The 13,286-nt window shown below is 46.4% G+C and overlaps 1 protein-coding gene across 2 annotated transcripts in view; it reads right to left on the bottom strand.

The window, feature by feature from the left end:
* Window positions 1-13,286, bottom strand: part of LOC124190690 — a 33,161-nt gene that overhangs the window by 3,416 nt on the left and 16,459 nt on the right. The window contains exons 1-4 of one of the 2 annotated variants that reach the window (XM_046583531.1): window positions 12,422-12,794; window positions 3,399-3,743; window positions 2,168-3,284; window positions 2,002-2,062 (exon numbers count right to left, since the gene is read on the bottom strand). In XM_046583531.1, the coding sequence (XP_046439487.1) occupies window positions 2,002-2,062; window positions 2,168-3,284; window positions 3,399-3,605 (1,385 nt within the window). In that variant the 5' untranslated portion in view covers window positions 3,606-3,743; window positions 12,422-12,794. Of the gene's footprint in view, window positions 1-2,001; window positions 2,063-2,167; window positions 3,285-3,398; window positions 3,744-12,421; window positions 12,795-13,286 lie in introns of those variants that run through there. The other variant, XM_046583541.1, reaches the window with a different exon arrangement.

The raw sequence follows: 13,286 nt of genomic DNA, 5'->3' as shown, positions 1-13,286 counted from the left end.
TAATGAAGAACGAAATTAAACCCCAGACATGTCTAAAAGAAGAGCCAACTTAACTGGAATCAGGAGAGTGGCATTAAATTTTAAAGCAACTCGAGATTGAGGATAGCTATACAAGTGGCTCTGTGGTAGTTTCCAGACCACCAGAATCGCATAGGAGTCGGTAACAATAGGGCCAAGGCTTGAAGCTGATTGTCGATTGAATTCCCTACTCTCTTGTGCAACAGTGACGCCAAACAAGACTTTTTAAATATTTTATTCTCGAGTGGCGTTGCACTTAAACTGCTTTTTATTTCTTTTTGTTGAGCATCAATCAAGCAACCTGTTAATCCCCATCCGAAAAAAAGTTGACTTTCGATTATGTCGTGCAAAGACCACACCATAAATGGACGTAGTTCTTTTTCCCACAAGGTTCTCTCGAATCAATAGTACACGTAAGAATCGATACTACGGCAGTAGTATATATACTGGAGAGTATTATAAAAGCCAGGCAGCAGCGAAAAAGGGAGGAAAAAGATAAAAAGGGAAATGGTTGGTGGTTCCCGAATTGGTAGTATATACAACTCAGAAAAGCTCACGTGGATGTCTTGCGGTATAGACCGTCCAGCTCAAGTCATTACGCGTCCCTGGGACGGAAGAACGGGACAAAAAAAAATAGCCCAACGTCACGGACGCGTATACTTATTTTCTGGGTCGTTATGTTGGGAGGACTTTATCCAATCAAACGAAAATAAGTAAATAACATGTCATGCCAAGGGGGAGTGTGGGGGGGGGGGGGGGGGCAAAATAAATAGTGGTCATAAAACCGAGTATCGGGATAGCATTAGGTTGTCCGGTGGGTTTTTCGATCAGCAACTTGATCTGCCGAGAACAATGTCAAAAGCAAAGAAAACAAACAGCGAAAGAGAAAAAAAAACAAAAACAAAATCGGATCGATTTCGCTTCATTGGCCTTTCCGAGTCATAGAGTCGCCAAAAGTGGGGGTCTGTACTCTGTTTTAGCGTGTTGATGCCCTTACTCGGAAGGACAATATTTGACCCTTTTCCCTTTGTTCGTCCTTTGTTGTTGACTTTTCCAGGCTCAGCGGTTGGCATGGCAATGGCTACACGGTCAAGAGAAACCTACATAGACACTGTTAGATGCACGGCAACTATTGCGTGACTGATATTGGGGATCACGAGAAAGAAGAAGAAGAAGCGGAATATCAGATGAAGAACCGCAACGGCAAATCTCTTGAAATATTCAGTTACAGTCCGTTTCTTCTCCTTTTTGTCTTTTTCTTTTGATTCTGGAACATTTTCATCCGTTCCGGAACGGATGATAGCACACATCAATAACTAACAGTGACCGGAGCTCCACTCTTAGTCTCTCTTCACGTACTTCCCTGGAGCTTGCGTTCGTGTTCGAGAGGGAAAAAAAGAGATTCCGTGTAATTCTCTTCCGCTTTTGGGTTCTCCCGCTCTGCAATGGCTGTGACGAAATAGTCCACTACACGACAGTTTCCATTGGCAAGATTTTCGTGCCATATTCTTCTTACCCCCCCCCCCCCCTGGATCCCTATTCGTTATTTCTCCCGATAAGCGAATGGAAGGCAATCAAAAGGAAAGGAAGAAGAAGAAGAAGTGAGCGGGGGAATCGATCGGCATGGAATTTGTTGCGCTAGACTCTGCCGGATCCCTCATTTCTTATTGATACAAAAACTGGCTTCTCTATACGATTGGTGAGAGTGTCGGAGCTCAGCCTCTCTATCACGTCGTATCACTCCCCCAAAAAATGGAAACACCCACAGAAAGTAACCAAAGGCACGGCTGGCGACAGGCAACATGATACATCCATCTAAGAAGGGCGAGCCCTTCCATTTGCCACTTCTCGCTTATATTTTTGGCCTCTTTCTGACTTTCTTCTTCTTTGACTTCTTCTTTCCTGATTCTCTGTTGACGTCATACCCCCCAAACAAGAAATTTAAAAAAAAAAAAGTAGTAGAACACGCACGGTCGACCTTACCTGATATGATTGCGGGGCACGTTGCGGACGTCCCTGTACACGACACGAACACGAAGCGTTCCTGCGAAAACACGCACGCAATCAACAAAGAGAAAATTGCAATGAATTTCCATAAAACTTTTTAGCTAATAGGATAAAACGCAGTAGCTCATTTGTTCAAACTGACCATTTTCTGAATGAGTGTCGGCCTCAAAGGACCAGGCTTGCTTGTCACGGTCATAACAGGTCCCCGCAGAAAGGCCACCGATGCTGCCGGGAGTGCCCGTCACCTGGGTTGTGGGAGCCAACGTGATGAGCGCTTCGCTGAGCGTGTTGGCAGAGACCAGCTCCACCATTAGGCGGAGGACTCCCTTGGGCGCTACGTCCTGCATCCGCACCCGGGGACACCAAACAGAGCCGGCCCCTTCGGCGTCGGAAATGTCGTCCATGAGGCCGGAAGAAAGTCGCCGGTCGCCCTCGCCGACCGAGATGTAATAGCGCGACCGGCTGCGATGGTCGACGCCCGTCAGCCTCCGCAAGCGAAGCGCCAGCGTCCCGTTTCCAACGTGATCGCCAAGGACTCCGGCGATAGAGGCCGGCATCGGATCGCCAACTCCGGCCAACAGCTGGTTGCTCCGGCTCCGGTGCGACGGACTTTCCCGCTCGTGACTGCCGCCCAGTTGAGCGGCCAGGTTGAGAGTGAGACCGGCTGCCGACGTGGCGGCCGTCACCGAGTAAGGCTCCACCACGACGGACAAATTCCAATCGAAACCGCCAAAAGCGAAATACGTCGTCTCCATTTTGGTGGTTTTGGGCAGTTGCGTCGGCGGATGGCCGTGTCCGAGATGCAGCGACCCGTGATGGCCGCTGTTGTGGTGACTCACGTGATTCGCTTGCTGGCCCAGCGTCGACAGGTTGCCCGTGCTGCCACCCAGCTGGTGATGGTGGTGGTGGTTGTGGTGGTGATGGTGCGAAGGCAAAGGCGAAGCCGAGCGCTGGTGATTGCCGCCGCCTGTTGCCGCCAGCGAAGTCGTCGATGACGACGAGCCGGGCGAGCTCAGCGGAAGTCTCAGATCCGTTTCGTAGAGGGTGCGCGGATTGGCCACCGTCAGCTCGAGCTGGAACTCGCCATTGGAGTCGGTGAAGTTGCGCTCGTAAAGGTCATCGACGGGAATGTAGCGGCGATTACCCTGGGCAGGCGAGTCGAACGTGAACTTGATCTGCCGGCCACTGAACGTCTCATTGGAGCTGAAATGCTCTCGGTTGAGCAATGTGAAGGAAAAATCAATGTACACTCGCATCCCCTGCAAAATAGACGGACAGAGAATGGCAATCGTTAGTTTGGCTTGACTTTGGTTGGTCCATTTCTTTGTTTTTCAATTCTGGATAAAAATACGTAAAAGGGAGAGTGCACGTACCTCGGATGGATTCCGCCAGACGAGATAGACGCCGAGCACTTTGCCAGCCCGCGAGAAGGTTATGGCCCACCTGTGGTAGCCATAGCTGAACTCTTTGGACGTGACGTCGCGATGGAGGTCACGCGTGACAGAGCGAGTCACAACGAACGTGAACACGTGCGTGTTGGCCCGATCCGGAAGGCGGATGAAGCGCGTTAGTAGCGCCATTGATTTTCTACACGGCCCTTAGAGCGGCGACGGTGGCGGCGGCGGCAGCAGAAGGCAGTGGCAGCAGCACTACTAATGAGCTACTTATTCCGGTAATGTCTGCGATTCAATCAATCTCCTTCTGTCACTCTTTTCTCCCTAGACACAAGAAAAGAAAAGAAAATTAAATTGTGGCCAAAAAAAAAAATAAAATAAAATGATGGGAGACATCAAAATCAAAATCGATAGAGCTAAGCCCCGCCCCCTGACGCCCTCACAAGACTACTTTTGTGACTTTTCAATCTAAAAGTTGGAAAAAAAAGAAGTTCCATCTCATCTTCATTTCGTCTTGATGACTTTTTCGTGATGTTAATTTCTGACATCGCTTCCTCAACCATGGAAACCGTTTGCTCACTGGCTTCCGGCTTGCTTATGCAACCGTCGTTTCCAGGTGGAGTCAGAAAAGGATTTTGCGTGGGGGGTTAGGTAGGTATCCAGCGAATGATGGGTACGGGGAAATATACACGGGGACGGGGACTACTTGTTATTGACATTCGCCCTTCTAATTAAGAGCGCCCCTGACTCAAGTGTATCAAACCGGAAAAATCTACGGATGCTGGGACGAGTATCAATTAAGACGCCGGCGCCCCCTGTCAATAACGGTAACGGGAGGGCTGCTCCAACCAAATGTGATGGGTAGCGCCCCGTGAAAAATCGGATCAGTCAACATCGAATTCAATTCCGACAGTGACGTAAACTCAGCGTCGGAAATCATTTGATGGGGGGGGGGCGACCAGAAAGGCGAATTTCAAAAGAAAATCAAATGGAAGGATGACCAAAATGAAGACCTGTTGCGCATCAGGGAGTGTGTGTCGGCCTCAAGTCATTCTGAAGCCTACACGAGTTGTTCCAACGATGTCGTTACGGGAGCAGGAACCTTTAAAAAGGGGGGGGGGACACACCGTGAAAGAGAAAAAAAAAGTAGAAGAAGCTGAGAATCGTCATAACAAGTCCTGCAGGGAACGTAAGTAAAGGGAAGAATAAAAGAAAACGAGTCAAAAGGAAATGGAGAAATAAGCAGGAAGGAGCTGTACTCTCCTTTTCTCTATGTGAAATGTTCATGGCTCTTGTTCGGGAGCCCCTCCTCATCTCCCCCCTTTTATTCTCCGGCAACTCGTTCGTGAGTGAAAGAATGTAAAGAAAAAGAAAAAAAAAAGGCAGTTGGAGCTCGTCTCCCACACAGCACACGGCATTGTTTAAAATGAGAGCCAAAGAAAAAAAGATAAAGAAGAAGAGTACAAAGGCGAAAATCCTCCCCTCAAAAAGAAAAAAAGAAAATCCTTATTCAACATTGCCTTTATATTCACCTTCAGACTTGTATCGAAAGTTTTCCTTGTGGAACCATCGACCCATTCTCTCACTCACTCTCTCTCTCTACCCGCACATCATCTGACTAGAAACAGCAGTGCGGATCGATGATTATATAGTTTTGCAGTGCGGTCGTGTCGAGCTTGTACATTCAACACATGATACTTCCTTAAAAACAAAAAGCCTCATCCATTCCTTTTTGGGTTGGTGGTGAGTTCGGAATGGGGGGTGAGGGGTCGTTGAAGTGACTGGGATTCCACGGAAGGAAATGGTTGGTTATGGGGCTCGGCTAGACGGGGCCAGACATTCATCCGGCACGCGCGAACCCATCAACCGCACATAACACGGGCAAATGAGAGGATAGGCTTTCTCTCAAGCAGCTGGAGAATGCGTGCCTGCGGCGACTACTTGAGAGTTTTGTTTGGAAAGACCAAGACGACAACGATCGCCATCAACTAACACCATCTCGGGACGGCGCAAGGAGCGGTCGATAGAGAGACACTACACACAAAAGTGGATGGGGGGAGGCAAAGAAAGGAATCCATTGGGGGCACAAAAGACGACGACATACTCTCGTCACATGGACTGCCGTAGAGTCGGTTTCTACCAACGAAAATAGAAAGTGAAACGAGGTTTCACGTTGTCAAGCCGCGGAACTTGAAAGGAAACAGGATCACATGATTTTGGGGGCAACCCTTCGGTACATTTTCGTCGATTTTCTCCAGCGGTTGAGAAAGTGTACGCACCAAGAAAATGTTGCACAAAGCGAGTCAAATGACGTGATTTGATATTTTCAAGGAGTTGCGACGTCGAAATTGAATTGTCGCTCCTTTGGTCATCAACGATAATATGACATTATGACAAGATCCTGATGAGCCTCTAATGAGACAAATGGAGAACTTGATGAAGACGGAAAACTGGAGAGAGCGCCCAGCTACTTTGATTAACATCCTCTCCTTTTCTTTCATCATCTCTATTTAGGCTCCTCTCCCAGAGATTCCCGTCGCTTTCTAGTCACGAGATCCAACATCCTTGAGCCAAAACTCTTGAGGCGGGACGGCGGGAGATAAGGCAAAGAGACGGGCAATGGATCGCTCCCATTTTCCAGGTACCCGATCCTTCGTCTATGGTCTCATATTCACAACAAAGACTAAACAATCTACGGGAAAACATCCAAGATAAAAGAACTTTTCAAAACGAATCCCAGGATTGATGGGCGATATTAGAAACGTGACAAACGCAAAATCAGATTCGGCTTGACGCATACACTCAACCGAGACATTTACAACTTAAAAACACTCACTGATTGTAATCAACTCGAATGGAGCTCTCTCGTCCATTAAAAATCGACTCCATGATACTGCTGTGGAGGCTAGATGCTATTAGTCCACAGAAAAACAAAACAAAACACCCGGAGAAATCGCAACAGCAGCAACACAGTCTAATTGCAGCGGTCGTCACAAAGCCGGAAACTTGGCCAACAAGGGAATTAATTATACTAGGTTTATAATACATGTACGGACATTACGGTATCTAGGGACTCCCTCGATCTTGTTTTCCCAACCGCCCAAATGTTCCATCTAAAAAGGAGAGCGTCCTTTTCTTATTTTCAACGATGGAGATTAACCATCATCAATTGAATGAATTCCGCCATCTCCAAGGGCCTCTGCCCCGCCATTTCCTTATTAAAATAACTTGTATACTTATAGACGTGGCAGCCCACACACTGCACGCACTCATGATGAGCGCGATGTGGGGTCGTATTCTCGAGAAGACCAACAATAGAACGGGCATTTGGGGGCAGAGCGGGGCAGAGCAAAAGATCCGCGTCCAAGACCACTGACCTATTATACCGGACTCGTACTTTATTTTATTGGTTGTTGGCATGCGAGAATATTGATATACGGACTCTGAATTGTGTAGTGGCCGTCACGAAAAGACCCCGTTCCTTTTTCTTTTTTTAAAAAAAGAGAGTAGTATTGAACGTGCCACTTGTGCTACCCTCAATGCCGTCCGTATATATTTCTTCTAAGACATCTTGTTCCGCTTTTGCCTTTGCCCCACACAATTAAATATCTCTCTCTCTCTCTCTTTCTTGACAAAATAGCTTATCGCCGAAGCTCTTCTATACATTGGAATCAACACAGAAGCAATGGACGTCGGCTGGCTATGTGATATTGAAGCCGAACGGCTCACAGTTTCGGAGCCAAAGTCACGTTCGCCGTCGACTGCTGGCAATGGCAACAACAGCCAGTCTGGTGAGTCTGGCAACAGAAAGGAGTAGGAGATTGATTGGTGATACACCGTACAGTCTAAACCTTGCTTCCTGCTGTTACTCGATGGCGAATGTTCTATATATTAATGCTCCCCGCTGCCTTATACATAAAGCGCTATTGCCTCCGCCATTTTCCATCATCCATCAACTAATGAGACTGGGGCCCAAGTTTCTCGTGATGAATTCTCTCGTTTACTATGCATACACATACACATATAGTGTAAGGACGTCTCCCAAGAACCTGTCTCTCTCTCCCATCTACTTTCGTCTTTTCTCTTCTTTTGTCATTTAGTTGAGGTACGTCATCAGGGAGGCGAAAGAGGAGGGCTCAATTTCCTATTGTATCAGGTCGCCTTTTCTGTGTCTGAAATGGTACTTCGTCATTCGCCAGTGAAACTTAAATATCCTCATTATCATTCATCTATGGGAATCGCTCCGAGAAGTCATCCCATCCGTCCACTCGCCAAAAAACATTCATCACTTTCTTTTTCTCTTTCTCTGACGCAAGATAAAACATTTTCAGACCAACGAACTGCCGAAATGAGGAATGAAAAAAAAAGAAAACTTTTCATATCTTTTTTTTTTTATCTAACACATGAGTTACTGCCCTGATCGACGATGTGTAAAAAGTAAAAAGAAACACAATCGACCTGATTCAGCCCCACACACACGTATCAAAATTCGGTGCCGCTGTTTTCTTTTCTTTGAAAATGGCAGCTACTATAGTTGCTTTTTGTTTTTTGTTTTATTTGTTCCTGAATTGCACACACACTGCGGCCGTCTACACAAAACACCAGACCGACATCACAAGAGTCGCTTTCTCTATTCTCCTCCGCCTCCTTTGGCTGGTCGATCGACACCCTCCGCGCCGTCGAGCATCCGGAGTCAAATAAGGTAGGCGAGAGAGAAAACAGACACTAGCCGTAACTATATGCACACAGTCACATCTCTTATGCAATATCTTGGCCATAGTCTGCAAACCACGCCCTCTGTATGTATACTGAATATACGCAATATGTATTGTAAACTGTTTCCATAAATATGCAGATACAATTTCTGTATGCCAACATGGACGCCCAGTCAACAAAGACGAGGAGGAGTTTTGAGGGGGCGACAGGAGAAGCTAGACAAACTTACGGTACAGCACACACACACAGAGAGAGAGAGAGAGAGAGAGAGAGAGAGAGAAGGCAAGGGTACGAAATTGGACGTGGGTGGATAAACGTGATCGATGTGGACCAGTGCGATCCACTGGGCGGTGGCGTACGGATCATCAAAGTTCGGGTGGAAAATGTACATGGAGCCTATTTAGTCAAACAAGGCAAGGCAAGGCAAGCAAGGGAGGATACTGTTGCTCTACTACTCCATAGCCAACACCACTGTGTGGACGTCTATTCAACAGATATCCGTATTGGGGCTTTTATTGAGCTGCTGCTGCTGCCGGGGGATCAACCAGTTTCGCCTTAGTAGTTTTGTTGCTTTTAGGTAGCAAAAGCAGTTTGTTTACGCAACATCGCAGAGAGTCGGAACTCGGAAGGACTGCGAATCCCCCCCCCCATTCCCTCCCTTTTCTCTCCCATCTGGCGCATGTCATCAACAACGAGGTGGTGGTGGGGTGGGGGGGATGAATAGAGAGTGAACAAGCCATGGGATATACGCAAACCGGTCGATAAATACTACACGCCGGATATAGGAGAGTCGAGTCGAAAAGGCGGCGATTTTTTTTTTTTCGATCGTGATCGGGAGCAACGCGTGTCTCAAATGAACCGTCAACTGCTTTTTCTTGAGTGTTAGCACTTCTTCGGCCATCACGGTCGGAGGATGGGGGCTAGGGCTATTGAGAGATTAATAGGAAGTTGGAGTCATCTCATCCACTTGAGACAGGAAAAGTTCCCCGTGTTGTACTGTGGAGACGAGTGCCGGCAAACCTCGACAGCTCCCACTCGACATCCGACCCAAAAAGAAACAAGTGCGCCAAATTCGGTTGATGCTTCAACGATATAGCGACCAAACGAGGTTTATCTGTTAGACGCCGCGAGAAACGGACGAGAGAAATCAATTAAACGATGTCGACTGCGTATGTAGTGAGAGTTTCCCAGGCGGAACAAGTCAGGCGGGAGATGAGAAATCAAAAACAAAACCCGAAATAACGGACCCATTTCTGGCACTTTCAAAAGAAGACAATTGTCAGCAAAAAAGAGAGAAATGCACTCTAGAAAAGTTGGAATATTGGAGGGGAAATGTCTTGCGCGGTAGCCTACGGCATACGCTTCTTCAAAAGTGTTCCATAAGTTATAAGCGCAGTAAAGAAATAATAATAATGTAAATAATGAAAAAAAAAAATATGTCAGAAAACTAGTAGCGAGCGCTCTGAGGCTTCTAGATTGGCGTCGACATACGCTACGATATAAAGGAAAGTGACTTGGTAGCTGTAGACTTTCAGAACTGTCGCATACACAATGACTCCCCATATTTCCTTCATATTACGTGGTAGTCATGTTTACAGCATTGTGTAGTATTTTTTTTTTCTTTTTGATAGTCAACTGTAAACTAAAGGAGGGCTCATATGTTGCAGATCGATACCTATAGGATGCGTACGGTACGGCGCCGTTATTGGCTGATGTAGCTGTTCTTCTATATAGCTCTATCTATCAAAATCTTTCGGCAGTCAATTCCCCGAGTGATGAGATGAAACGATTCAAGACGAACGACCGGAAAAAAGAGGAAACGATGAAAGACGGTGGGACCATACATCATACGTGAATATGCAAATATGTTACCGTAAAAAAAAAGTTCCAAATCAGACCTCTTGCCGACTATTGCTGAAGGTTAACCCGACGATGGAGCACCCCCTAAGAGGACACAGCACAAACGACTTCATCCTCCTCCCCCCTGATTGTACTACGTACGCAGTACACATCATATTTCTTTTCTTGGTACTCCTAAGCTCGCCTCGAGCTGAAAATGTTAAGGAACAGGGGGGAAATGAAATATGAGAGTAGGAAGAGAAAAACAAAATTATAATAATAATTTCATCTGAAAAGTAACATGGGCACCATTTCGTACTACTATATCAAGAGACTCCGTGGGTAGTAGCTAGTAGGCCTCCAAGGTACTGAGGCAGAATAATGTCTTTTCAAGTCGGATTTTAACGCGCCGTTGCCCTTTTTGCCTATCTCTCCATCCCACGTTTCATTCGACGAACAGAGTAGCTGCCACGAAAACGGCGGGACAATGTACGGGATAAAATAGACCGAAGAGACGGAATAAATAGAATGCGACTCGCACGGTGAACTGCTTGAACCAGCTGTTATTTTCAGAAAATTGTCAAAAGTCAAACAAAAGGCTAGCTAGATTTTCCTTCAGATATATATATATTTATGATTAGTTATGCTGTTGAGCAAAAGCGTGTGTGTGTGTGTGTGTGTGTGTGGTATCTCAAAAGTCATCGCTGCTGGACACACACACACAATGGTTGCCACGGTGACACCGGACGTGGCTCTGTCTGTTGCGAGGTGTAGAGACAATCTACACGCACATTGACTTGCCTTGTTGTGTATTGAGCGTACATACACACACACACATCTATATAGACTCTCTCTCTCTCTCTCTCTCGACTATTCCTATTGCATCTAAAATATTGATCCGTCAATTGTTAGTTGCCGGGAGAGACCGCCCCGGCTGAAAGCGACTTTGGCGAAAAAGAGATTGTGCGGATGCGAGCGCCAGTTATGGGTCCGCTAGGCATTGGATAAGCCAACAACCTGGATGTGGTACAGCACAACACACAGAATAGCCTGCGCCTTTTTCCTTTCTCTAAGAGCCAGCAAAAAGAAAAGAAAAGAATACTTTTGTGAGGCTATACCATTTTGTAGACGGGGAATCATTCACTAATTGGTGATGCGAACAACCGGGACGAGTGCCTCCAGGTCGCCGTCTACTATCCCCAGTCCCAGCAGAAGCAGCTGCTATTATCTACTGTGCTGTCTTGCTGGCACTGCGTAATAAACTTCGTTATACGTCGAGGTGACAGCTGTATAAGAGCGGCTACTAGTACACACTTGCCACTCGACAATCTCAGAGGCTGGCGATGGCCTGCATTGCAATGCGAGAGACTTGCGAGAAGAAAACGATTCGGCCGAATGCTTGGAAAATATGGAAATGACTGAATCAATGCCCACGGCGATGGCCATCGAGTCGTAAAATTTCAATCAAAGACCTCGACGCTTGGTGAAGCACATCAAATAAAAAATAGTGTGGGGGGTTGGTGGTGTACACAGACACACACAAAAAAAAAGAATAAAGTCAGAACAGCAATCTCCTGGAAATCGCCGGAGCCCCGAAACCCGTTACGTGTGGCAATCATCACACACTCCAAGCCGATTGGAACCTGCATTGCAGGCTAGCGACAGACAGCACTTAACAGCTCCCCGAAAAAAAAAAAAAACGTGATGTTCGAATCATACAATCAACCGTAAAGCAAAGACAGCATCCTTGAATGAGACTACTTGAAAAGCTTTTTTATCAGTCAAGACTCTTTCGTCACTGGTCAATCAAGCGAAAGATGAGACGTTGATCTTAACGTCAACTTGCGAGTGCGCCAAGAGTCATCTCTCCTCCCCGTACTTCTAAATCTGGATCCTTAAGCCCTTAGATATATATATTGTACAGGAGGAAAACAACAATGTCTGCTGGGGATTGGCGAGAGGAAAAAGGGAGTTCAAAAGAAAATGGAAATAAAGTCTAGTTTCGCTGACATACGGCCAAGGCGTAGGATTTGGCCGCAGGTTTGACCGTCTGGATAATACTAAGTCCAGCTAGTCTGGGCCTACGTATAGTCCAATCTCTGAGAGGATGTCACTGACAAATAATAGTGTCACCAGGATCAACAGCCATGGGAAACGCAATCCATAATTTATGATGCACGTGTGCTGAACATATAAATATTTTTTTTGAAAAAAAAAGGAAAGAGGCAAAAGAAAAATAATTGGTGTCCTCTCTGCTGAATGGCGCAAGCGGAAAAGCCATCATTAAATTTTTGCTCACTAGTCTTTTGTTGCCATATGTTGAAAACTTGGACATTTTTCCATTTTCAAATTTAAAAAATCAAAATGTGGCCCATACGATCACGCGCAATCAATATTCAAATCGTTTCCGGAGAGAAATAAAAACCTTTCATTCGTTTTTCAATTACCTAAATGGTCACCGGCGGTCAGTGTGTTTTGTTCAAATCATGACGTCCTTTGTGTCTGTTGAATTTCCGCGAAGAACACCCGACGGTTGTTTTGGCGACGACAGGATTCTATTACACACTAATGCACGCTTTCAAACTGTTGATTCATCAGGAAACAAAAAGAAAGAAAAGCCCGCCAATTGTTTGAATGAGTTATATAATCGACAGGGGAAGAAAAACAAAAATCTGCTGCGGATTTTTTAAAAACACGACAACCGCGCAAACCGGAATCGACTTTCTTCCAGCAAGGGCGAGAAAGAAGTAATCATTCGTATCCTAGTTGAGGAGGGATGCGGAACCGTGCAACCTGAAACTTGCATTCGCCACAGACGTCAACATACTGGACCCCTGTGCGACTTGATGCAGGGATGTCCTTTTCGACTGGGGGACCAGCAGCAGCACGCATGTCTACTCGCGGCCGTGTGCGTTCGCTTTTGGCACTCATCCGGACCGCCTTCATCGCAACTGACGGGGTCTCTAACGGTCGTGCACCATCACCCGCAGACTGCGCGTTTCCTTCCCAAACAGGCAAACAAGCATCTGTATTGCTCTATATTAGATTCCGAAAGGCGGCGGCGGCTTCTTCTTCTATTACAGAAACTATCCATTGATTTTGGCTTCCGTTCGACCTTTGCTCGGAGGCGATATCATTGGATGGTGTGCAGTTTCACCCCGAGTATAAGCAAGCGGTGATTTATCATTTGATGAAAATGTTAATAGCCAAGTGCTAAGTATATAAAAGCGCAAATTACGGGGGTGGGGGGCTGGGCCGCTGGAACTGACGTCTTTTAACGTCGATTTTTCATCCGTTAAGCGAGGGGGGGAG

The sequence above is a fragment of the Daphnia pulex genome, chromosome 1, assembly GCF_021134715.1.
Source record: "Daphnia pulex isolate KAP4 chromosome 1, ASM2113471v1".
Classification (NCBI taxonomy): Eukaryota; Metazoa; Arthropoda; class Branchiopoda; order Diplostraca; family Daphniidae; genus Daphnia; species Daphnia pulex.
This window is presented reverse-complemented; position numbering and strand designations above follow the sequence as displayed.